Consider the following 26,994-nt stretch of genomic DNA (forward strand, 5'->3'; position numbering starts at 1 on the left):
CTCCCCTCAGAAGGAGCCTCACCCCGCCTCCCCAGCAGCTGCAGCTCCCCATTCATGGAGACAATGCCCACCATTGTCAGCTGTCAGGAGCTCAGCTGCCCAGAGGGAAGCACAAGGCACGTGGGTGGAACCCAGGGCCCCTTCTCTCAGAGACTGAGCTCTAGGCTTGCCTGTGCTTGGGGATGGGGGCAGGGAGTGAAACAGAGATCTGACTCAAGAAAGACATCTCAAGCTCAGCTCCTGATTTGTGACTCTGGGCAAGTCATCCTTCTCTGGGAAGGTTTCCTCAACTGTAAACAAGAAGGACTTAGATTGGACAGTTTCTAAGGCTTCTCCCAATTCTGGCATATCCTGTTCTAATGCTTTTCTCAGCTCATTCCCTGTTCTAAGGTCTTCCCTAGTCTTGACATTCCCTATTCTAGGGCCCTTTCCAGCTCTGACATCCCCTTTCTAAGGTCCCTTCTGGCTCTGACAATTCCTGTTCTAGTGTCCCTCCCAGCCCTGGCATCCCCTGTTCTATTGCCCCTGCCATTCCTGACATCCCCTGTTCTACTCCCTCTCCCAATTCTTACATTCCCTGTTCTAAGTCCCCTAATCCTAACATTCTCTGTTCTAGAGCCCCTCCCACCTCTGAAATTTCCTGTTCCAAGGCCCCTCCCAGCTCTGACATCCCCTGTTCTAAGGCCCCTCTCAGTTTAGTCTAAAGCGGTCCCAGGCCCATAAAACCTATCTATATTCAACCATTTACAGGGTTGTCTCCCAAAAGAGGATTAGACTTTGGCAGACCAAGGGGCAATGGCTAGAAATGGCAGAGACAAAGAGAAATTTGTTGGGGGTGGGGTAGGATGGGTGGAAACCAGCTACTTAAAACCCCAAGTGGATCCAGCAGAATCCTCTGGAGCAGTCAGTGTTCTGCCCCATAAATCTCTGAAGATGTAGGGATTATTCTGAGAGGGCCAAAAAAATATGTAGAAATGGAGGCTGCAATGGAGCTGTGAAGAGTTGACTTTCCATTCCAGCCCTGCCATGTACCCACTAGGGGGACCTTTGGGGCCAGTCCCCTCCTCCCTCTGAACCTCCATTCATCTATGAAATGTGGGAGTTGGGCCTGTAGACTATGATCCTGTGACCCAGGCTTCTAATTTTGCAGACAGCAAAGCTACTCGGTCAATAACCACTATTAAGTGCCTACTATGTGCTAGGCACTACGTTAAGGCCTGGGGATACCAATGCAAAAAAGGAAACCTGGAAGCGAAGTGAGTCAGGTAGAAAGGGTCAGGTTATCGTTGAAGCCTGGATAAGCGAGATGCCTGGTAGCTTGATTACATTGCCATGAGAATTCTTTCTCCATTTAATCAGTGGCCATGGAGGTTCTTTCCTGCTCTGTGATTTCTAGGTTCTCTGATTGCCAGATCCCATGCTGCTTTTTCCCAGAAACCTTCACATTGGCCTCCCAAGATGGGGAGGGGAGGTGTGGGGTGGGGGGAGGTGACAGGAGGAGATACAGCCCCAGTGAGCTAGAGGGGACCAGAGCCGCGGCTCTTTGATTTAAGGTACCTGCTGGATTGGAGAATGGGAACAGCTGAGATCCACCTGGTGGGACCTGAAAAGCCCTATCATGTCATTGTTCTGGGGATTCAAAATGACTGCTCCCATGTCACCGAGACCCAGCATCGAGGTGAGAAGGGGAAGAGTTCTCTTTAGTATGAAGACAGCAGCCAGCCCTCTGGGTAATTAGGCTGGGCTCTGGCGTGTTAAAGAATACAGTGGGGAATGAACCAGGCCATGGAACTGTGGTTTATTAAAGGCTACCTATAATCAGAGATGAATTGAATTAGCCCAACCATCCGGAGATAATGTGAACCCTCTATTTTTAGTGACTAGCAAGGAAACCTTCAGCTCAATAGAATTTTCAACAGCTTGCTAGCTAGCTAGCTCCAAAATCATCCCCAGGAACAAGGCAGGGGACTGGAAACTGGTGAATTTCACTATGAGAAAGTCAGTCACTCAGTCAGTCAACTAGCACTTACTATGTGCCAGATATTGTGCATAATCGGATACAAAGAAAAGCAAAAATTATCGCTGATCTCAAGGCTAATGGGGGAGAGGAGATATAAACAACTAATCATGTACAAGATGTATACAATGTAAATGGCTGATAATCTTAGAGTGAAAACTCATGGGAAAGGAGAAGAAGGGATTTGGAGGAGAGGAAAAGAGGTAAAGGACAGAAAAGGCTTTCTGAAGGGGGATTATCTCAAAGGAAGCCAGAAGACAGAGGTGAGGATAGAGGCATTCCAGGCATGGGGAATGAGATCTTTGAGTCCATCCATAACAAGCATCCTGGTAAGAGAACCATGATCGTGAAACAATGAAGAGTTGGCAGCATGGATAAGAGGGAAGAACACTGGACTTGGTGTCCAGTGTCAGGAAAACCTGAGTTTGAAGCTCCACCGTATCTTTCACTCTCTTGTTCCTGATTTCTTTCTCTATAAAATGAAGGAGTTGAACTCAATGTCCTCCAAAGTCCCTTTCATATCTCTAGGTATCTATATCGCCAACATTTATGAACTCCTATGCTATAGACAAGATACTTTACTGCTCCATGCCTCAGTTTTCTAATCTGTAAAAGACCTGAAGTATTTCCCTTGTAGGAGATAACGGGAAGTCCATGTGAGATAATGTGGATTATTTTAGGAATATCAGTAACTACTATTAATAAAATAGAATGGAAGCTTGTGGAACAGTTGAGAGGACTCTGGATATGGAGTTCAGATCTGTTTGAAGACACTTACTACCTCTATGGCCCTTCGTAAGTCATTTAAACATTGTCTGCCTCAGTTTCCTCATATGTGAAATAAGTATAATAGTGTCTATCTTTCAGGCCTGCTGGGAGGATCAAATGTCATAATATTCATGAAGTGCTTTGCAAATCCACAAATACTATATAATGCTCACTATTTAGTTGGTAGAAGGCTAACTTTGGGGTCCACCATGGACAAGTCCTGATGCTAATACATAGCAGCTGTGGAATCCTCCAGGTCACTTTCTAAGACTCGTAAGAGAAATGTGGCTGAGTTGCACAAAGGAAGAAGAGGATTTCCACACCAGCAGCTCACTACCTAGCATTCAACACAAGCATTTATTAAGTCACTATAGTGCAGTGGTCCTCAACTTTTTAAACAGGGGGCCAGTTCACTGTCCCTCAGACTGTGGGAGGGCTGGACTATAGTAAAAACAAAAACTTACCCTCCATCTCCACCCCTCAGCCCATTTGCCATAACTGGGCAGGCCACATAAACGTCCTCAGTGAGCGCATCTGGCCCGCGGGCCATAGTTTGAGAACCCCTGCTATTGTGTGTGCCAGCCACAGTGGGAAACCAGACAAATATAAAACAATCCCTGCTCTCAAGAAGCTTATATTCTATGGAAGAAAAAGCAAATGAAATCACAGAGACTGATTCCTGATGAGAGTTTAGGTTGGATAAAAACCAAAGATTCCAACAAATAAACAAAAACTGTGACTTAGATGATGATTTCAAGACTCTAAGTTACAATTGGATGAGTTGCCAACTTTGGTGATGGAGGGAAAGTTCCTCACATCAAGTAAATTCACAGGCCCATATCCCTCTGTCTGTCTTTCTCTCTCTTCCCTTCATCTCACTTTTTTATCCCTCTGTATGTCCATCCTTCCCATCTGCCAGTCTTTCTATCTATCCACCATCTGTCCTTTCATTTGTCTACTTATTTACACACACACACACACACACACACACACACACACACACACACACACACACACTACTAGTACAATAGAGAACTAGTCTCAAAGTCATCTCAACTCGAAGGGTCTTATTGTTAAGACGTTCAATCTTATGTGACCCTGCTAACCCTCTGAACACTAGCAAAGCATATGGTATTCTCCATTGATCAAAAGAGCTTGGGAATTCCCTCTACCAATGAAATCATGGGTCCAGACACCACCCTTCCCTCCTGGCCGAAAGAGTTAATCGAATTGAATTGAAGCAGTCTTTTAATGAAGAAGTCAAAACAATTTATAGTCATTTAAAGATGCTTTACATTATTATGTATTAGTGAAATGCAAATTAAAACAGCCTTGAGATACCATTTTACATCTATCAGATTGACTAAAATGATAGAAGGAGAAAATGACAGATGTTGGAGGGGATGTGAAAAATTGGGACACACTGATTCACAGTTGGAATTATGAACCAATCCAACCATTGTGGAGAGCAATAGGAAATATGCCCAGAGCGTTATTAAACTACTTTTACACTTTGGTAAAAGGGCTTTGGCTCAACAATACTACTACATTTCCAAAGATGATTAGGCAAACAGGGAAATAATCTATGTTCTAAAATGTTTATAGCAACTTTCTTTGAGAGGTCAAAGAATTGGAAATTGCAGGGATGCCCAACAATTGGGGAAAGGCTGAATAAGTTATGATATGATTGAGGTGAAATACATTTCTTGCTATAAGGCAGGTTGATTTTAGAAAAGCTTGGAAAGATTTACATAAAAAAGAGCAAAATGAACAAAACAAATACAATCGTAACCAATACAGTAGCTGAAAGTTTGTTTGAAGAATAATTGTAAATGACCGAGTTATGCCGAATATTAATAAATATCCAAATTAATTATGAGATATATGTGCCTCAGAAGAAAAAAAGAGATATATGAAGAAAGATGTAATCTTACATATATTGTATTTAACATATACTTTAACATATTTAACATGTATTGGTCTACCTGCCATCTAAGGGAGAGGGGTGGGGGGAAGGAGGGGAAAAGTTGGAACAGAAGGTTTTGCAAGAGTCAATGCTAAAAAATTACCCGTGTATATGTCTTGTAAATAAAAAGCTAAAATAAAAAAAGAAAGATTCTATCTTCATCCCAAGAAAGCACTAATGAATTGAAGTACCTAGAGAATAATTTTACACACACACACACACACACACACACACACACACAAAATTTGTGTTTAATGGTAACCCACTCTACGGTGAAGTGGGGTGAAGGAAGAAAAAAAATGTACATGATAATTGTGTTGTATATTTGGAGAGAAAAGGAAATTGTATATAGTAGATTTGCAGTTTTATGTTCAATCATCTTTTTTTATTATACTATAGCATAGAAATTCTTGTTTTAGTCCATAAATTGAAAAAAAAATTCAGTTGAACACAAGATGATTAAATGAAGTGCCTTCTTTGAGTAATCAAGAACCCCTAGATACTACAACTGCCTCTCTACATAGACTGGATTTGCCATGTGACTCTAGACAGCTCTCTTCACCCTCAGTGCCCCGATAACACTCTAAGGCTCTAAGTTATAGGTCAGAGACCCATTTTCTTTGCTAGAGGGAGCTTCCTTGTTGAGGGTTCTTAGTACCCATTAAATTATAAATCTGGTCAGAAACAACAAACCCTCAGATGACTTTATTGCTTATTATACATGGGGATTATGGAGGGGTGGAGAGAAGGGAGAATATCTCTAAATATTAGATTTACAGAATGCAAGCAAGAGAGCAGCAGAGTAGAAAGATCATCGTATGGAGTGGAAAAGATGACCCAGAACTGAGCCTTAGGGACACTAAGATCAGTGGACACAACTTGGATGAAGATCCAGCAAAGAAACCTGAAAAGGAATGGTCAGATAGTAGCAAAAGAACCAGAAAAGTGTCACAAAAACCTAGAGAGAAGAAAATATCAAGAAGAGGAGGATTATCTCTCCCATTCTACAATTGATGGAGCTAAGGCTTTTTTAAAAACCAAGCTGAGCATCTCCTGCAGGAAAGAGGAAATTGGGATATGGTAAAGATGTATGTTTCCCTGCTGGAACTAGCCCTCCTCTCTTAACAAGGGCTTCCAAGTATTGGGATTCTTGACAATGATACACAGGAGCAGAGAAGATGTCCTTTATACTGTTCCCTCCACTGCAGTGATTTTTCTACTCATTTTAGGAATAGCAAAGTCATTCTTTGAGGAGAAGGCTCTCGAAAACGTTATGATTTTAAGGGATTAGGCAAGAAATTGCATTTGGCTGTCAAACCCAGATGAAAAGACTTTTAACATTTCTGCCAAGCTTCCTATCTACCAAGTGACTGAAGTTCTCACAAAATCAGCTTTCCTCAAAGCAAGTGTCTACAGCTACGTACGTGTAGATGCTTATATAATATTTCTCATACCAAATAGCTACAACTATGTGCTTGGATATGTATGTGTTGGTGTACAAAGCTGACATTTCTCCTCCCAAATCCCTACCACTTTGCATTGTGTACCAATCAATATTTCTTCTCCCAAATCCCTGCAACTGTGCACATGGGTACGTGTTTGTGTACCAATTAACACCTCTTCTCCCAAATCCCTGCAACTGTGCACATGGGTACGTGTTTGTGTACCATTGTGTACCAATCAACACTTCTTCTCCCAAATCCCTGCAACTGTGCATATGGGTACGTGTTTGTGTACCAATCAACACTTCTCCTCCCAAATCTCTGCAACTGTGCCCATGTGGGTCAGTGGCTTGGGTTCAGTGGTGTGACCTTCAGTGGAGACATTTGAACTTTTTGAGTCTCAGTTTCCTTTTCTGTAAAATGAGACTTGACTGACCTTTCAGGTTCTTTCTATTGCTGAGTTCATGACTTTCTACGTGTTTGTGAAACAATCAACATTTCTCCTCCCAAATCCCTACAACTGTGCCCATGTAGGTTAGTGGCTTGGGTTCAGTGGTGTGACCTTCAGGGGAGACATTTAAATTTTTTGAGTCTCAGTTTCACTTTCTGTAAAATAAGAATTGACTGACTTTCAGGTTCCTTCTATTGCTGAGTTCATGACTTTCTACATGTTTGTGTGCCAATCAACATTTCTCCTTCCAAATCCCAACAATTGTGCACATGGGTATGTATGTGTTTATGTACAAAGTCAACATTTCTCATGCTACACTATGAGCATGAATATGTATGTGTTGGTGTATAAAATCAACATTTCTCCTTTCAAATATTTACAACTATTCATGTGTTTATGTGTAACCTATAGCAGCTAAAAGCCACACACTCTGGCTTATGTCAAGATTTACTGACTAATATCAGTGTTAACCAAGGAGTCTGGCTAACAACATAAACACACAGTCACCCCCATTTAGCTCATTCATAATGCTACTATTTCTGCTTTCCGTGCAGAACATCCTAGGTTTAAAAGCAATATCCTGGACAGAGTGGTTCTCATCCAGATGTTTCCATAATAAAAGTATTTAGCTCAGCCTTCTCTAACTCAGAATGTGGGATAACCTCTGAATTTCAGTTGGAAGGGAGGTGAGAGAACTATGATTCTAATCCCATTGTTCACCAAAAGTGAGGCTCAGATACAGGAGTGGCTTGCCCATGATCACACAGCTAGGTACTAGGAGAACTGCCTGCCACCTTATTTCCTCCCCTGTCCACTTCAAGGATGGTTCAGGGTCACAGATTGTCAGCCAGGTATTCTGAAGGCTGAGGCTGGACTGTGCAGGAGACTGGCTGCTCCCTCTCTTGATGTGACTGAATCCAAATGGGACAAATCATCCCCTGTTCCCCCCTTGGTACCACAATTCCTATTGGTGGACCTGCTGATGAGACTCCGAGTGATTAAAGACAGAAATTCTCTCTATAGGACCCCTGACAAATGATTATCTTTTCCTTGCTTGAAGACATCCAGAGATGGAGAACTTCTAACCTCTGAGGTAGCTCATTCTACTTTTGGACCTCTCTGATTATTAGGAAGATTTCTCTCCATCAAGTTGAAACCTGTCTTCCTGCCTCCTTCCTGCACAATCCTATTTCTATCCTCTGGAGCTCAAGGTCACACAGTGAGGAAGTAGTGGTGCTGAGACTGAAAGCCCAGTTGGACAACTGGTTTCTCCTCATCTGAGCTTCTCTTTTTCTTGTTAAGGGTTCTGTTTTTGGTCCTGGACTTTGAGGTTAAATTCAGTTCACACTTCAGCCTTTTCATCTTTCCTACCCTGGGTGGCTGTTCTTTTTTGAAGGTCCCAGCAAGGACCTCCCAGAAGAATGGGACAAACACTTGCCTGGGTTTGCCTTTTAGCACAAAGGAACAGCTACTATTTTAGGACCAAAGCATCCCTAACTCCTCTGCTGGCGTAGGAGATTATTTTTTTTTCCCTCTGGCACATTCATAATGTCAATGATACTGTTTAAAAACAACAAACCAACAATTAGAACCATAGAAGTATTGAACTAAGCGGCAATTCTCAAGTGAGAATTCGATGGCATTGTTAGTGTTTGCCTTGGAGTCAACATGTTCCCTGCTGTGTCCCTCCTGCAGAAAAGAGAAAAGTCCTGAAGGAGAGACTCCAGCTCAGGTAACCTTTCTGTCTTCCTTCCCATTGATTGGATGACAGAAAAAGACCTCATTGGTTTATATTTAAGACTTTGAATACAAAACATGTGCAACTATGTACACACTCAGATGTAACATGCCCTCCTGGCAGTTACTATTACCAGTCTGTCCTGGGCCCAACAGAGTACCTTTGACCACTGACCTTTGCATTGTCAACTCTACCCGGCTCGCCTCCTCTGAGGCCTTCAAAGGTCTCTGGCCACAATTTCTTGAATCTATAGTTTAATAACCAGTAGCACACTCAAGAACAGCCACGTGTAATCTTAAAAGCCTTTATTATACCTACTCACATAATGCCCTGACTTAATGCCCTGACTTGTCAGCTCCCTAGTGAACACCTGGTCTGAAGACCCACGTGTTCTCTACCAAACTCCTTACTTCTTGGCTATCCATCAGCTTGGCTCGGCTACCCCAGGCTATGGAGCCAGGTTAAAGAGAGCGACTGCTGTCTGCAGTGGGCTTATAAAGGGCCTGTGAGGTCACACACACAGCCAATCAGCGAGAGAGCCATCACCCATTATGAAGCTACCTCAATATGGACAGGATCCCACCCACAAGGCAGTCCTATATCCACAGAGATTACTTCTGGGCCACTCAATCTCCTGTTGCGCTGTGCCTGCCCATTTAAAGGACCCTTACAATTCCTTTCTCTTGTTTTGCGGGAACCTTATCCTTACACTCAGAGGCAAGCTCTGGCTAATTCCAGATATACAAAATAGCCTCAGGATTGACTGGGGAACCTGGGTAATGACATATACAGAGTCAAGTTCCATCTAGTCACGTGGATCTTGTCCACAGTGGAAAAGAGGTTGTGTCTGCTTTAGATGAAGAAGGTTTTGGGTTCAAATCTTTTGAGATAAGAGGGAAATGTGAGAGTGGAAGGATTATGATTTGGGGGCTTGGGTTCAACAGTGTGACTTTCAGGGGAGATGTTTGAACTTTTTGAGTCTCAGTTTCATTTTCTGTAAAATGAGAATTGACTGACCTTTAAGGTTCTTTCTATTGCTGAGTTCATGACTTTCTATCACCTTATGATTCATTGGAATCTTTTGGATCAAACACTGTTTTTGGAGAGGCTGTCTCATAAGGGCAAGAGAAAACTTAGAACCCACTTGGAGTTTGAAAACCTTGGACTTTGATTCTCATTCCACTGCTTACTAATTCTGTAGGTACATTTCTTTGTGCCTTAGTTTCCTCTTTTGCAAGATGAATGGATTGATGGGTCCTAAGATCCTGCCCAAATAAAACATTCTAGTGGTGAAAGCCCATTTTTAAATGCTTCCAGCTTCCCCCACGATGGTGGATCTTTTCACCACCAATGTTAGACGTCATAGCTTTAGAATACAAGGAGGCCAGTTCCTTCATCGTACAAAGGAGGAAACAGAGTCAGAAAAGTTAAAAATGACTTTCTGAAGTAACACAAGTAGAAAGTGGCAGAACTAGGAATTGAACCTGGGGGAAAATATAGTATGGGATTCTGACTCTAGCTCTAGTATACTGCAGAGTCTAGCACAAGGGTTCTCAAACTACAGCCTGCGGGCCAGATGTGGCTGGCTGAGGATGTTTATGCAGCCCGCCGGGTTATGGCAAATGGGCTGAGGGGCGGAGACAGAGTGTGAGCTTTTATTTTTGCTATAGTCCGGCCCTCCCACAGTCTGAGGGACAGTGAACTGGCCCCCTATTTAAAAAGTTTAAGGACCACTGGTCAGCAGTTAAGAAACAGGGTAACCTCAGTGTTGATGTAATGTGGATAAACTGAGTAATTTCAAGGAGAGATAAAGGATGCTTAACTGAATCTGAAACTATAGATTTTTGGGGATATCTTCTCTTCTTACTCCAACTTAATTTTATTCAATTAGCATTTAATGGGTGCCTATTATGCTCAGGTAGCTAGGTAAGACAGTGGATAAAGTGCACTACCTCCCCAAGCCTGGAAGCAAGAAGACTGGACTTCCCTTGTTCAAATCTGACCTCAGACACTTACTAGCCATGTGATACTGGGCAAGTCATTAAACCCTATTTGCCTCAGTTTCCTCATCTGTAAAATGGATTCGAGAAGGAAATAGCAAACCACTTCACTTTTTCCCAAGAAAATTCCAAATGGGTTACAAAGAGACAGACAAGACAGAACATCAACAATACATGCAGGACTTGATGGTAATCACCAGGGATTCAAAGACAAAGAAAACAGACTTTTCCCTTTTCCATTCTACTGGGGGATACAACATTTTACATAAAGATAACTAGATAAGAATTTGAAAGGGGAGAATTACCAACAACAAGTAGAATCAGAAGACTTCCTACATGGAAAAAACACATTTCAGCAGTGGAAAACATTAAAAGTGGGGGGGAAGGGCAGGCTAAGTTTGGGCCCATTTAGTTGGAATGTAAAGTTTTTTAAAAGAAATGTGCCCAGAAAGGGAAACTGAGGCCAGATGTAGCAAAGGCTTTACATGCCAAGAACAGTGACCCATATTTTATCCCAGAAGTGATTATATATGACAGACTTTTGGGAATTTTAGACTTTTGAGTTGGGAAATGCTGTGATCATGTTTTCACTTTACTAATATTATTTTAATTATCTTTTATTTTCAATCAACTATGTGACCCCACTTGGGGTTTTCTTGGCAAAGACATTAGAATTTGCCATTTCCTTCTCTGATACGTTTTATAGATAAAGAAACTGAAGCAAATTAGGTGATGACCTCACACTGATGCTGCCATTGGAGGATATATGAAGTGGTCCCCAAGCCAGAACTGGATTGTCTATAAATTGACAGAATAGCCCTGCCCAAACACAGAAAAAAGCTTGATGCAGAAATGTTAAAACTTTAACATTTTTTAAAATTTAAAATTGAGATTTAATCAAAGAATAAGAATTACAAGCAAAGGCCAAAAAATTGAAATTAATAAAGCAGCATTTTTACTAAGTTCAAAAATCATTCAGAACTTAAGAGACCTAGAATATCAGATCTGAGAGGGGCCTTAGAACAGAGCATGTTAGAGCTGGGAGGAGCCTTAGAACAAAAGATGTCAAAGCTGGGAGGGCTCTTAAAACAGAGAATATTGGAGTTGATAGATGCTGTAAAACAGGAAATCTGTCAGAGCTACAAGAGAGTTGAGAACACAGAAAATCAAAACTGGGAGAATATGCAATGTCAGAGTTCAGAGTCAGAAGCAGTCACAATCCAATAAACTTTAGAATATACAATTACAGGACATCAGAACAATGAATTAGAAATGCATTAGAAAGATCGAGGAGATCATCTAATCTAATCCTCTCATTTACAGGGAAGGAAACTGAGGTCTACAGAAGAAAGGTGACTTATCTATGACCACACAACTATTGGGGTCTGAGTGTGAACCACAGCCAGCATTCATGGCCAATATACTCCAGTGGGTCCCAGTCCACTCCATCCTCTTGGAACTTGCACTGGCCTGAGCTGTCAGGTGTCCATCTGCATGTCCACTAAGCTCTCAGAGGATACCTCTGGCCTTGTGCTACTTCCTCCCTACCCCCAGCAGCTCTGCTCACACAATCAGTGCACGGTGCTGGACAGATAGACTCACGTACATCGCCGGGCAGATTCCTGGGCCAGCTCAAGGCGATAGATGGAGAGTCGGTTGACGCCGCCACATATGTTGTTCTTCTCGCCCTTGCACTCCATGTTGCATTCATCCTGGCTTGCGTTTGCCCCCTGGATCTTGTGGCCACAGAAGCACTCAGCACCAAACTCTAGCCCGGCATACAGGTAACCCCTAGGGAAGGGAACATGGGCGTACTCAGGTGGATAGATCAATAGCAGGGGCATCCATCACCCCAATGGGGGAGACTTTGGATCTTGGTGCCTCATTCAGGAAAGGAATAACAATGGACATTACAAAGTTTGCCATCTCCTTCTCTCTGGGGATTTTGGGCAATCCCCTGATCCCTTATAGTTTTACCCTTCTATATAAGCCTCCATATTGCCCTTCAAGTCCTTGATGTTTTTTGCTGCTAGGATACCTGAATAAACGAAAAAGAATTTATTAAATATCTACTATACACCAGGCCTTGGACCACTAGGTGTGGTTCCTGCTCTGAAGGAGAAAGTGGTGAATGGTGGTGAGTCTGGTACCTGGGAAGCACCTGTGATCAGGCTGTGGGTACTAGAGAAGGCCATTCATAAGCTAGAGCAGGCCCAATAGGATGGATCAGTAAGGGATCATGTCAACTGGTGATGGATTAAAGGAGTTGAAAGAGAACAAGCTTGGAAAAGAGAAGACTCGGGGTGACAAGAAAACTATCTTCAAGGATTTTAAGGACTGACTTATGGACAATCTTTTACTCTACTTGGCTGTCCAAGGGCAGAGAAAACAAAAAAATATAATTAAACTCAAAGACAACAAAAGTTGAAATGAATAAAAATACACTTTTAAGGGTAAAAGTTGCAAAGAGGAAATTTAGGTTGGATATGAGAAAAAAGCTCTAATAATTGGAACTAATCCAAAGCAAAATAGGCTTTCTTGAAAGAGGTGTTGGTTTCCCCTTCCCTGGAGGTCTTCAAGCAGAGACAGTCTGACTATTGGTTTGATATGTTGCATAGAGAACGCTTGTTTGGGGATGAGTTGCTCTAGATGGCCACTGAAGTCCCTTCACTCTGTGATTCTCTGGTAGTAGTTCCAATACCAGTCCTGAAATCAGAAGACCTGGGTTCCTACCATTAATTTCTACCATTTACCATTGGTTTGAACCATTTGGGGGCAAATCATTATCTCATGTACAAAGTGAAAATATTAAACTAGGTGGCTTCAAATGTCTCTTGTAGATCCAAATCCTCATCCCTCTTGAGCTGTTTAGTTCAAAGGAGATGTTGAAGGGAGGAGGCAAGGAGGTGAGAATGATGAGGAGAGAGGGCTTATTCATCAGAGTCACTGAGTCACACTGGGAAGACCAAGTGAGATCAACAAAAACATGAACTGGTCTCAAGGAGATTACATTCTCTTGAACATTTTTCTTTTTGTAGAAAGTTTCCCAGCATTCTCTCCTTGAGAAGGCTGCCTAGTGTAAAAGACTCCTAGTCCTGATAATAATAATAGTTATTATTACTATTATTATTCTGCTATTCTTTATGTAGCACTTAAAGTTTTCAAAATGCTCTATAAATATTACTTTAGTATATAAATAAAATCTAATTTAAAAAAAAAACTCAGGATACATAAAAAGTAAGTTACTTATCCTTACAAAATTCTGGGAGGTAGATGTCATCATTAGCCCCATTTTATTGAAGAAAGAACTGAGGCACAAAGAGATTACATGATTTTCCCAGTTATAGAGTCAAGTAAGTTTCTGAGGCTCAATTTGAACTCATTTTTGGACTCATTTGCGCAGAACTTAGTGAAAGTATAGATAGAGAGGGCAAACTTAAGAGTAAAGCAAAAAATTTCCATTTTAAAGGTGGCAAAAGAGAAGACAAATTGGGCCAGGTAATTCTCCCCTTCCTATAGAAAAAAACAAAATAAAACAAAACTTGCTTCAGGATCTGAGTTAACTTTCCAATTTCAATTGTCTTTGGGTGCTGTATAACTGACATGAGATATAAACTAGGTCTTCCATGATACCCCAAGGGTGTCAGCGAGACAGTTCAGACCATTTCATTTTAATTGTTGTATCTTCAGCACCTAGAACAGCACCTGGTGCTAGTAAGTGCTTCCTGACTCCTTATTGGTTGCTTGGACAATTTAGAGCAGTGGTCCTCAAACTTTTAAAATAGGGGGGTAGTTCACTGTCCCTCAGACTGTTGGAGGGACGGACTCTAGTAAAAACAAAAGCTCACGCTCTGTCTCCACCCCTCAGCCCATTTGCCATAACCTGGCAGGCCACATAAACGTCCTCAGTGGGCCACATCTGGACCGCTTTGAGGACCCCTGATTTAAAGTCTGAGGATCCAGCTTCAAATGCTGATTGCTGCTGACTACCTGGGTTATTCCGAGCTCGCCCTTTCTTTCTTACCATGAGACATTTGATGGCTCAGAGGATAGACAGCATCAAGCCTGGAGCGGAAGACCTGATTTCAAATCCAGCCTCAGACACTGACTGTGTCATCCTAAACAAGTCACATGATACCTAATTCACAATGGGATATTTGTAAAGGGCTTAGTATAATGCCTGGCACATAGTCGGTGCTTAATAAATGCTTGTTCCCTTTCTCTTCTCTGGAGCTTCAATTTCTCTTGCTATAAATTCAGAAGGATATATGAGTTGATCTCTTAGATTTCTTTCAACTCTTAAGTCCTAAGATCTTATGAATTCATTAATATGGCCCAAAACAACAGTTAATAATTCAATCTAACCTTGCTATTTGGATCATAGACTTAGAGCCGAAAGGACTTCAGAGACTTTCTGGTCCAGGATTCTTACCCATCTTTGTGGCCCCCCTTTGGTGGTCAGACTGATGAAATCTTAGGTCCCCTTCTCAGAAATGTGCTTTTCAATACATGACATAAATTACCTAGGATTACAAAGGAAGCTAATTACATTGAAATTAAGATGTATGGTTTTCCATTTGCAATTGGGTTCATGGACCATTGAAATCTGTCTATGGACCTCAGGTTAGGTTGATAGTCTGTTCCTCTCCTTTTTTAAAAGAAGAAGAAACAGCCCCAGAGTAATGTAAGGACTTATCTGGGGTCACATAGGGAATAAATTAGAGATTCAGGCTCCTCAGACTCTCAAATGCAGTGCCCTTTCCACTCCTTAATTATCCTCTGGGTAGCATGCCAGCTGTTCTTGGTGCCTTATGGAAACGGCTAAGAGAAGAGCTAAATCTCCTTATTACCCTCCCCCCTCCACCATCATTCTCTCTCAGGTGGCTGCCCCAGAATGGCGTTGGGACTCCCTATTTGCTGCAACTTCTCCCCTGGGCTTCGTCTCCAATGCCACCTGGAACCTGGCCCCACAGTGTGAGTCCTGAGCAGATGATTTACTGGGCTGCAGCTGAAGGAAGCATCACTTTACAAGAAAAAGAGCCTCCCAGGTGTGATAGATCATAAGGCAAGAGGCAGCCCCATTATTTAGAAGTAGGAAGGCTTGCGCCTTTGTTGGAGGTGAATTAGGAAATGATGGAGGCTCTGTGGCTCTCCAGGGAGGAAAGCTGGGAGCTTGGGCACCAGGCAGAGCTGGGGAGTGACTCACTATGGGCAGATGGGGCCATCCTGCCTGACCCCGTGGAGTTTGACCTCACAGGATGGAAGGAGGAAAGCTGCAGAGAGCACAATATTGATGAGCTGGTGTAAGGAAAGATTTCCCAGAATTGGAAATGGAATGGACAAAAACTAGTGGAGAGATTGTGAAATATGGAGTCAAAGGTTTGAATCTTGCCTTTTCTGTTTGCCCCTTATATGCCTGCCCAGAGTCTCTTTTTTTCTGTAAAAATGAGGCCTCTGAAGTCCTGTTCAGTTTTAAATCTATGACCCTATGATTCAGCCTCAGGAAGGAGAGGATCCCTCTTGGGAGATAAACCCAGACAGGATGACTGCTTGTCAGCAAATGTAGAGAAAGGGTTTTTATTCAGGTGCAAATTGGACTGTGGAGGAAGGATTGCCAAATGGGTAGAGCATTGAACTTGGAGTCAAAAACTTGCCTGCTAGCTGTATGACCCTGGATAAGTTATTTAATTTCTCTGGGCCTCAGTTTTTTTCACCTGCAGAATGGGGATAATAATAGCTTTTATCTCACTGCATAATTGGGCAGCTCAAAGGAGGTGATGGATACCAAGTGCTTTGGAAACCTTACATAGTATAGTACGCCATCTTTGAACTGGTCTTTAAAAGTCCTGGGTTCAAATATTGCCTGTGACTACATTGATTGTGTGACCTGGACAAGTGATTAATTTCTGGTGGGTCTGAACCTGGATGTCCCTCTGGAAGAAGCTCTTCATCTTTGAACTAGGGGAGATAATCCTGGATAAATTCAGGGTGGCATTGGGGGAAGCAGAGACTTTACATAGACCTAATTTCATCCCAGAGGTTTAGGTCTGGACTCTCAGAACTAGATCAGGGAAAGCTGTCAAGAGAGAAGTCCTCGAATTGTAGAACAGAGAATGTCAGTTAGGAGGGGCTTTAGAACAGGGAATGTCGGAGGTGGAAGGGGCTTAGAACAGAGAATGTTAGTACTGGAAAATGGTGTAAACAGAGGATGTCAGAGCTGGGACAGATCTTAAAAGAGGGAAAGTCAGAGCTGGGAGAATCCTTAGAACAAGGAATGTCAGAGCTAAGAAGGACCTTAGAAAAGAGAATATCAGAGCTGGGAAATAACAACACAGAGGATTTTAGAACATCAGAACTGGACCAGATTTTTAGGAGAGAAGGATCTTAGAATGTGAGAGCTGAGAAGTCTTAGCCCAGAGGTCATAGAATGAGCCAGAGTGGTGCAGTGGGAAAAGATCTCTAATCTTTTTGGAGTATCTTCATGATTCCATTATTCTATGTTTCTGGCTACTGTAAAATCCAGATTTATTCTATTTATTACCTGTATGGCTTTGGGCAAAGCCATTTAACCCCATTTTCTTCATTTGTCCCCTAAGTGGGATAGGGCCTTTATAATCCTAGAACTTAGAGTATGAGAGAGAAATGAGTGCTCACTACAGCCTTCCCAATTGACACATGGGAAAAGACAGACCAAGAGAGAAATCAGTTTGCCCAAAGTGAGTGAAAGCTAGGAGAACACACATCTGCTAATTTTTGGTTCTGGGTTTGAGTCATTCTCTCACCTTAACCAGAGGAAAAACCCAGAAGGGATCTGCCCAAAGTGACTGCTTTGAAGGGATCCTTTTTTTCTCTTCCACAGGAACCAATGGGCCAGTTGGTCTCCAAGCTCCCTCCTGGTTCTGTCTTTTGCTCTAAAACGTGGCCAGGGCTGCATGTTTAAACTCCTCCTCCAGAGCCTGCATTTAGAATTCTTCCTCTGACCCACCATCTTTTACATGTCCAGGGCTGCTGTCTTGAAAGACAATTCTCTCCCCTCAGTGAACTATTTTTAATCATGAATATCATTTTCATTTTGGATGAGAAAGCTGTGTCTAGCTAAGTGTCTACCTCTCACTTGAAGGAAAATAAAACCAGCAGAGAGATCCTTAAGCACCCACACACGCAGATACTCACACGAATCCACGGATGTTCAAGTGTCCCTATCACTCTCGTCCTTGGCCCACTAACACTTGGAAACACATTTGTTTCATCCCTTTTACCTGCCTCACAGGGCTGTGGTAAAGATCAAATAAATTAATAATTGGAAAGCCCCTTAGCAAATGCCTGGCACACAGTAGGCACTTACTAAATGTTTGTTCCCTTCCTTTCTTTTTCATACACGTACTCACCAAGGCACAATCATATAGCCTCTAAAAACTTTCTTGATCACTCAAATAAGCCCAAATTCACATATACCATGTTCTTATATCTGTTTGCCCTCATTCACACACACCCTTGCTCATATGCTCTCCTATACTACATTCACATGCAAGTCTACATGCATCTATTCCTATTTTCTCACATACACCCAGTCCTTCTACACCTAAAAACAAACTGGTGCCCTCAAACACTCCCCCAAATACTCAAAAGCACCTGAAAACAGACCTTAACAAACCCACACTCATTGTAAAGCCTTCTTTAGCCCCTCTATATTTACTGATTGATTCATTTCATCCAACTTGGAAAATCCCAATTCTGAAAATCCCTGTTCTAGCATTAAATCTGCCCTTTGTAAATTGCTTTTTTATATGGCTTCATATTCTCAACCCTGAAGAAAGAAGCTGAGGTTAATAACCAAAGCACAAGGCTGACCTTTGAAGTGTTTTGGAATAAGTCATAAAAATTGAAGGAAAAATTTCCTCCATTTGCTTCAATCGGTCAAGGTTGTGTTCAAACAATCAATCAATAAACATTTATTAAGCACCTACTATGTGCCAGGCATTGTCCTCAGTGCTGAGGATACAGAGGAAAAAGACAGTCCCTGACTTTCTGGGGCTTTCAAACTGGTGGAGGAGACAACATGAAAGCAACATATACAAAGCAAGTGATTGTGGGGTAAATTGGGAATCATAAACTGAGGGAAAGCATTTGAATTAAAAAAGATGGGGTATGGCTTCCTGTACAAAGTAGGATTTTAGTTGGGCGTTAGTTGTGGTGGTCAGTGAGCTGGATTTGGATTTAAGACCTCCTTGGGCACAGAGTGGCTTTTTGACGATAGTCAATTCACTCTTAAGCCTCAGCTGTAAAATAGGGCTAATAGTACCTATTTCTAGGGTTGTTGTGAGGACAGAGACTTGGTTCTAGAAGGGATATGAGAGGTTAGGTCTAAGTCCTAACAGATGAAGAAACTGAAGTTCAATGAAATAATGCATGCAAAGTTCTTTGGAAAAATTTAAACCCTGCTAGAAGTATTAACTGTTATTATTGTTATACAGCTATCTACTACATAATCCTCTTTTGGCCTCCATCTTATTTCCCCCCTTTTCAACATCTTAGCCAAATTTAAGTCTCAATGTTTTTCATAAAAGGCTTAGAAATGGAGTCAGCAGATAACATCCATGATCCCAAAGAGATAGAGTGATGTTGTGGAGAGGATATTGGACTTGGAGTCAACAAGACTTGGGAGGAAATCACATCCAGATGCTGATTAACTGTGTGACCCTGAAGAAGTCACTTAACTTTTTGTACCTCATTTTCCTCATAAAGTAAAAAAGTTGGACTCTATCTCTTAGGGCCCTTCCAAATCCAGATCTTGTCTCCCTACCAAAGAAGAAAGATCCAGAAGAGGCAAAAGTTGGGAGGCATAAGTTTTTTCCTGTATATGTAATAAATAATGATGATGGCAATGATAGCTAGGATTTCTATAACACTTTAAGAATTGCAAAGCATTTTGTGTTTAATATTTTATTTGATTTTCACACAATCCCGTGAGATAGATGCTGTTATTATTTTCATCACCTTTTAATAGATGAGAAAACTGAATCTGAGAGAGTTTAAGTGACCTGCCCGAAGTCACATAGTTGATAAATATTAAAGCCAGGATTCTAACCTGGCTTTCCAAATCCAAGACGGTCTACTGTGCCATGCTAGCTCAAATGAGCCCAATTAGGGAGTGGGAGCAAGGCTTGAAATAACTAACTCATGCAGGGCTAGAAGTCTTCACTCTTGGGTTGCTGCTCTGTTCATGGACATGCAGCCCAATGATAAGTACTTTTACTGGTGGGTTCAGTGGGGGGCCTGAGGTCAAAGACCCTGCTGAGCTGATAGATTCAGTATCCAAAGGGAATGGTCCATTTTTTAATACATCTTGGAAAAAAGCCAGGAACTGGCTAATTATTATCTCAAGGCCTCATCTTCATAAATTTGCTATCATATTTGTAACTTTCATGGGTTGGCTCACTTGCATCTGCTGGGGTTGCCAGGAGATCATCTATTTTGAGTGTTTGCTGCTGGGTGGTTCACAAGCCCCTCGGAGTCCTCAATTAACTTGCACGCACCCATGCGCTTTCTTTAAATCCCACATTTATACCTCCTACACCCCCATACCTGCACAATCCAAGCCCCCCCCACAGACAAAAAGGCAAAGAGCACCAAGTTGGGGGGAAGTGGGCAGGGGATAGAAGGACATCATCAGGGGCAGCTGGGCTTGCGTCCCACCCTACCGCTCGGCACAGCTGTCCTGGCAACGGAAGACTGTCATCTTCTTGTAGTCAAAGAAGGATAATCCTCGAAGAGCCCGTCTGTTGGGGTTGTCCAAGTAGCAGCCGACGTATTTTGCTGGGGGGAGAAAAAACAGACCCAGCTAAAGATGGAGCTTAGTGGGAAAAGAAAAACTGCTGAGAACAATCCTGACATTGGTATTGAGAGAGCCCAAAGAGAGATGGCTTTAGATGGAGTAAGTGGACCCAGCTTTGACTCTGATACCTTATACTTGGATAATTTGGGGTATCTTTGGGAAAGGCTCTGACTCTTTCTAGGCCTCAGTTTCCCCATTGGTAAAAATGAGGAAGTTGGATGAAATGAATTCTAAGACTTTCCACCTCTAAATCTAGGCAAGACAGGACAATGGAAAGAGCATTGGTTTGGTGTCAGAGGAAATCAGAAGATTTGGGTTCACTCCACTACTTTCTATCTATGTGACTTCATCTGTCCAATGATAAAGTTGAACTATATGGACGCTAAGGACTCTGGAAGATCAAAATCTGAATCTTCATTTTTACCTTGATGACACCTTTTCTGTTTAGTTAAGAAGTCCAAGACATAGAAGTAAGAGGGCAGGACTGGCATCCTGGAGAGTGGTTTGATTGCAGGTTGGCAGTAATTGGTAGAATGGAAAGAAGCTTTAGACTTGGAATCAGAATAAATGAAGTCCTGCCTTGATGTACAAGCACAGGCTAGATGAGAACTTAAGTACATCATTATGGGAAGTCCTTTAAGGTATTTTCCCCTTCTTAGTAAATCTCAGTAGCTTCCAATTATTTCTAGGATTCACAACCTGACTACAACTTACCTTTCTAGCCTTATTATACATTGTTCCCCTTTGTTTTCCCTATGGTCAAGTCAAACTAGCTCTTCCTACTCTCCCTCAAACATGGAAGTCCATTTCCAGACCCTAGGCCTTTGCCCAGACAGTCCCCAGTGTGTAGAATTCATTTTTTTCTTTATCTCTTAGAATTCCTGATCTTTGTTAAGATTCAGCTCAAGTACCACACTACTGGAATCCATCCTAGATCCCCTCAAATCAGAGGTTCTTGATCTGGAGTCCTTGAACTTGTTTTTAAAAAAAAACACACATTTTAATAACTTTCAAAATAACTGGTTTCCTTTGCAATCCTATGTATTGTGTTTTATGCATTTAGAAACATGATTCTTAGAAGGAGACTACGGGTCTCCTTGTCAAACAAAAGTCCATGGAACAAAGTGACAAATTTTTGCTACAAACCCTATTCAATCAATTTCCACCGATTTTGCAGACACTATGTGCATTTATGTTTTCTTCCTGGTAGGAGATAAGCTCCTTAAGGATATAAACTACTTTGGCTTTTGTTTTTGGATTTCCAAAGACTAGCATTTAAAGCTCTTCCTAAGCCACCTTCTTTCACTGGATTCCCCTTCCCCCACTCTTTAATCAATCAAAACTGGCCTATCTGGCTATTCCTCAAGCATAATATTCCCATATATTATAATATTATGATATCCCATACCTGAAGTTTTCTCTCTTCTCACTTCCACTCTTAATTTCCCTGACTTCCTTCAAGATTTGGTTCAAATTCTACCTTCTGCATGAAGTCTAACTCCCTCTTTCAGATTACTTTCATTTTCTCTTGGTAACACAGTAGATAGGTCTGGTTCAGGAAGACCTGAGTTCAAATATAGCCTCAGATGCGTACTAGCTGGGTGACCCTAGGCAAGTCACTTAACCCTGTTTGCCTCTATTCCCTCATCTCTCAAATGATCTGGAAAGGAAATGGTAAACCACTCCAGTATCTTTGCCAAGAAAATCCAAAATGGGGTTTTGAAGAGTTGGACGTGGATGAATAATTACTGAAATATAACAAAAGTTATTGACACGTTGTCTTACCTGTTAGAACATTTGCTTCTTAAGAGCAGGGATTTAGTATTTGCTTTTCTTTGTATGTACTTAGCATAATTTCTAGCATTTGTTAAATATTTGTTGACTGGCTGATTGATGCTAAATGGCTGCCAAATTTCCTTCAAGATAAGATTCTGTGATTCTGGCTTTGCCACTTACTACCTACGGAGTTCAGACAGAATCTTTCTTTTTTCTGAGCTTTAGTTTATTCATCCATTAAATGGACATTAAAACACTCAAACTCCCCATTTCATAGCATTATTGCAAAGAAAGCATTTGATGAACTATGCTACTATAGAAATAAAAGTTAACATATTGTTTTTATTATCAAAAATCAATCAAAAAATTGAGTGGATGCCCATCAGTTGGGGAATGGCTGAATAAATTATATTCTATTAGAAATGATGAGCAGGCTGATTTTAGAAAAAGCCTAGAGAGACTTATATGAATTAATGCTAAATAAAGTGAGCCAAGCCGAGAAAACACTGTATACAGTAACAATAAGATTATATGATAATCAGCTGTAATGGATTTGTCTCTTCTCTGAAATGTGGTGATTCGGGGAGATTCTGATAGACTTATGTTAGAAAGTGCCATCTGCATCCAGAGAAAGAACTATGGAGACTGAATGTAGATCGAAGCATAATATTTTTATCTTTTGTTGTTGTTTGTTTGTTTTCTTGTTTCTTTTTAAATTTCTTATGGCTTTTTTCCTTTTTGATCTGATTTTTCTTGCACAGCATGACAAATATGGAAATATAATTAAGAGAATTGCTATCTTGGGGTGAGGGAAGGTAAAGAAGGGAGGGAGAAAAATTTGGAATATGAGATTCTGCAAAGGTGAATGTTGAAAAAACAAAATATTATTTCAAGAAATTAACCAATAAGTCCTTAGCAAGCAAATCCTGTGTCCCAGGCACTGTGCTAGGGGATGGGGATATAAGTGCAAGGAATGAAACAGTCCCTGCCCTTAGTGAGCTTATCTTCTGTGGGAGGAAGCAACATGAATATATAGCGATCTATGCAGGGTAATTACAAAGTAGTTGAGAAAGGAGGGGATCAGCAGGCATGATGATCAAAGAATTTCATAGAGAAGGTTGTGTTGAGGAAGAGGTGGAGGTGAAGAGGGAATGCATTGGGGTTGGCCAATGAAAAGGCCTAGAGATAAGAAATGAACTACTTTGCATGTTGTTCAGTCGTTTCACTTATGTCCAACTCTTCATGACCCCATTTGGGCTTTTAGGCAGAGAATCTGGAGTTGTTCAATATTTTCTTCTCCAGATAATTTTACAGATGAGGAAACTGAGGCAAACAGAGTTAAGTGACTTGCCCAGAGTCACACAACTGGGAAGTTTCTGAGGCTGGATTTAAACTCAGGAAGACATAACTCTCTGACTTCAGGTTCTGCCTTCTATGCACTATGGTGCCACCTAAGGGCCTCAGGAAGGGCTCCACTGTGCTTGAGGGACAGGAAAAAACAAAAAACAAAAAACAAACAAAACAAAACAAAAAAAAACAAACAAAAAACCCAGTATGTTTAGATTGTAGAGTGGGATCTCTAAGCTATATGAGCAATGACAGTGATAGATCTAATTCCCAACCCCCCCAAAAAAGTTCTAGAATGCTCTCCCAGAGCCCAGATTTAATTCTATCCATAGAAGCAAAGAAATAGTCTCAAATAAGTTATTGGGGGTAAAATGATAAGACCTCCCTCACCTTCCCCAGGACACATTCCTTCTCACTACCTTTGTGTACTCCTAGGATTTTCTCTACCAATATCCAAGTAGCTATCAGTTTCAGCTCCTCCATAGCTAGACTTGCCACTGAAGGAAGAGGTGTCTAGGAAATCTTGCTTATTGTGCAATCAGCAAACATTTATTAAACTCCTACTATGTGTCAGCGACTGTGCTAAGAGTAAGGGCTACCTGGAAAGCATTGGCTAGCATGCTGGACTGAGGAGTCAGTATTTCTGACACTTAACTGTGTGATGAACAACAAATCCCTTCATTTGTCTAAACCTCAGTTTCTCCCTTTGCAGGAAGGAACTAGTCATATTCACAGTCACTTTTATAAGATTTCTGAGAGAGTATGGATTGGGAAAAATTTAATAAACTTTAAAGCATCATAATGTGTTATTTTTTCAACAGGTCTATGCTTTGGCTCCCAGAGATATTTTGTGGACAATGACCAGCACACAACTTGGTATTACTTTTCATGAATTATGTCCTCTTACTCTAACTTAACATTTATGAACAAATAGGACCCATCTCCTATTTCTTTCTGATCTTATATCCTAACTGAGCTCTCTTTCCCTCTTCTCTCTGATCTTCAGGGGAAAGAAGCATCCACATCCTCAGTCTTTGCAAGCTACACAGGCAAATCCCTCACATGTGCTGGTTCCTTCCTTTTATCTCCTGCATCATGGCCCATTGTCTTTCAGGAATCACTCCAGACAGGAACATCAAACAATGCTTGACTGACAGCCCTGTTCCTCCCAGGGGGCTGGAAGCAGACACATTCTGAAGCTATTAACCTGGCAGATCCAAAGAAGTCTGGATTTGAGAGCTTTTCCTGTCCTCCTGGGCTATCATTGTTTGGGACTAACCCTCTGCCATCAATTTCTCACTCTCATCTTTTAAACAGTGGTACAATTTGCAAGGGTTTATTTGATAATGATATTTTAAAGTATTGAGAATCCAGAGAGCATTGGAGTTGTAACAGACAGAATGGAGACCATCAGGGCTGGGGAGGTCCTCAGAACCGAGAATGTCAGAACTTAGAGGAACATTAGAACAAGAAATGTCAAGTAAGAACAGTATTAGAGCTGGGAGGAACCTTAGAACAAAGAATGTTCGAACTGAGAGGCAGCTTGAAACTTAGAAATGCCAGAATTGGAAGGGCCTTAGAACAAAGGATGTCAGAGTTGAAGACCCTAAGAACACTGAATAATAGTACTTGAAGGTACTTTGAAACACAGATTTTTGAAGACTTTTGCATCAGATATCATATGAAATGTTATAGAGCAACCTAGCTTTCCCATATATAATTCAGAATTGAACTTAAGTCACTAAATTAAATAATGACCAAGAAATCTAAGAAGAAATATATAGAAAGAAGCTCCCCTTCCAGACTAGGACATCACAAAAAGACAGCTAGAAGCTTTGAGCACGAGATAAAACATCCTGCCAAAAAAACCAGCTGGAGCTCAGGTGAATTGGCTGGAAGCCCATAGTAGCATACATATAGAAGAGCCCTGGGGGGAGGAGAGGGAAAGGATGGGAGAGAGTTAGAGAAGCTGAGAAATGCCCAGGTTGGGGAGGATCCAAAAATAATGGAAACTCCAAACAGAGCCCCCACTGGCTCATGGTAGCATCCTTATCAAGCCAAGGACAGAGCTCTGACCAGGGGCATTGAAGCTAGCACTCTGAACACAGGGGAATCAAGAGAGATGGATTCTAATGTCAAGAGCCTAGGAAATTGATCTAAGGAAGTAGTAAGTCTTGATTACTCTCTATAAAAGTGTAGGAAGAGAAATAACATGGTTGAGGTTAGATGTATTCCTAAGCTGAAGAATATACCAAACAATATAAAGAAATATCATAGGTCCAGGGACACTCAAGAGATAAACTCAGAAGAGAGTGAGTCCACAGAAACTTACCAAATTCCCAGAAGAAAAAAAAGTCGGTGTGATCTCAAGAAATATGGAAGAAATGAAGCAAGTGAGAAAAAGTAAGATTTTAAATGAAATAGGAGCTCTGGAGGAAAGATTTGGAATGAGAATGAATAGCTTAGAACAGAAAGTAGAAAACCTTGCTGATGTAAATGAGACTGCCTGAAAATTAGAAGAGATTTAAGAGGACTCAGTAGGTCTATGAGTCAACATGAAACTTCAGAATAAAATATAAAACTTTGCTTGGCAAGACAATTTAGGAGAGCTAATTTAGCAATCATCAGACTTCCTGAAAATAATGACATAAGAAAAAGCCTGGATGTTATCTTTCAAATTTTTCCCAAAAGGAATTATGTTGATTTGCCAAAACAAGAGGGAAAAATAAAGATAAATAGATTCCATAAACTCTCCTGGGGAAAAAAAACCTTAATTATAAAACTCCAGAACATCATAGTCAAAATTCAGAATTTTCAGGGCAAAGAAAAAATATTGCAAGAGTCAGGACCACACAAGACTTGGGAGTATCAACTTATTGTAGAGGAAATCTTTGGATATGATATTCCAAAAGACAAATGATAAAGTTCACATGCCTGAATAGTATATCCTATAAGACTGAGTATAATCCTGGGGGTGGGTAGTGATGTGGTTTCAAATAAAACAGAAAACTTTCCAGCACTTTTGATGAAAAAATAAGAACTGAGTCAGTATTTTGGTAAACATAGGAAACATGAGTAACTAAGCAAGGTAAGCAATGTATTTAGGGGTGAAATCATTATATACATACATTTTAACAAAAGGAGAAAAGACTAGTATCCTTTCAAAGGTATAATGGCAAGGGCCACAGAGGGTATCAAATGAGACAAATAATAAGATTGGGTTGATTTTCTTCTGTTATGATAATTTTAAGAGAGGAAGAAAAACAGGAAGCTTGAGGAATAGAATAAAACTTCCTATACCTCCTCATTTGGAGGAGGGAAAAAATGAATATATAAATGTGAACCTCAGTCCTATATAAAGCAGAGAAAGAAGGTCCACTTGTTATCTCTCATGCACCCAAAATTTGGTGTAGTAATTTGTTAAATTCAATAGGGGAAAACGCAAGGATGGGGAAAGGTAAGATAAAATTTTAAAAGAAAGAGTAGAATTGGGGACAGAATAGTCATAAGCCAAAAAAACCCCAAAAACCAAAACAAAAACCAAAACCTTTATCTTTAGAGGAAGGGAGTGAAGGGAATGAAAAGAAAAGACAGAAAGTGTAAGAATCTGTGATTAAAGTCTTGATGAGGGAAGGAAGAGATGCAGTGAAGCAG

At 41.1% G+C, this 26,994-nt stretch overlaps 1 protein-coding gene across 1 annotated transcript in view; it reads right to left on the bottom strand.

Moving 5' to 3' along the window:
- Positions 1–26,994, bottom strand: part of WSCD2 (WSC domain containing 2) — a 133,676-nt gene that overhangs the window by 38,209 nt on the left and 68,473 nt on the right. The window contains exons 3-4 of the mRNA XM_074269830.1: positions 20,084–20,198; positions 11,989–12,173 (exon numbers count right to left, since the gene is read on the bottom strand). Coding sequence (XP_074125931.1) covers positions 11,989–12,173; positions 20,084–20,198 — 300 coding nt within the window. The remainder of the gene's footprint in view (positions 1–11,988; positions 12,174–20,083; positions 20,199–26,994) is intronic.

This window comes from Sminthopsis crassicaudata, chromosome 1 (genome assembly GCF_048593235.1).
Source record: "Sminthopsis crassicaudata isolate SCR6 chromosome 1, ASM4859323v1, whole genome shotgun sequence".
In the NCBI taxonomy this organism is placed as follows: Eukaryota; Metazoa; Chordata; class Mammalia; order Dasyuromorphia; family Dasyuridae; genus Sminthopsis; species Sminthopsis crassicaudata.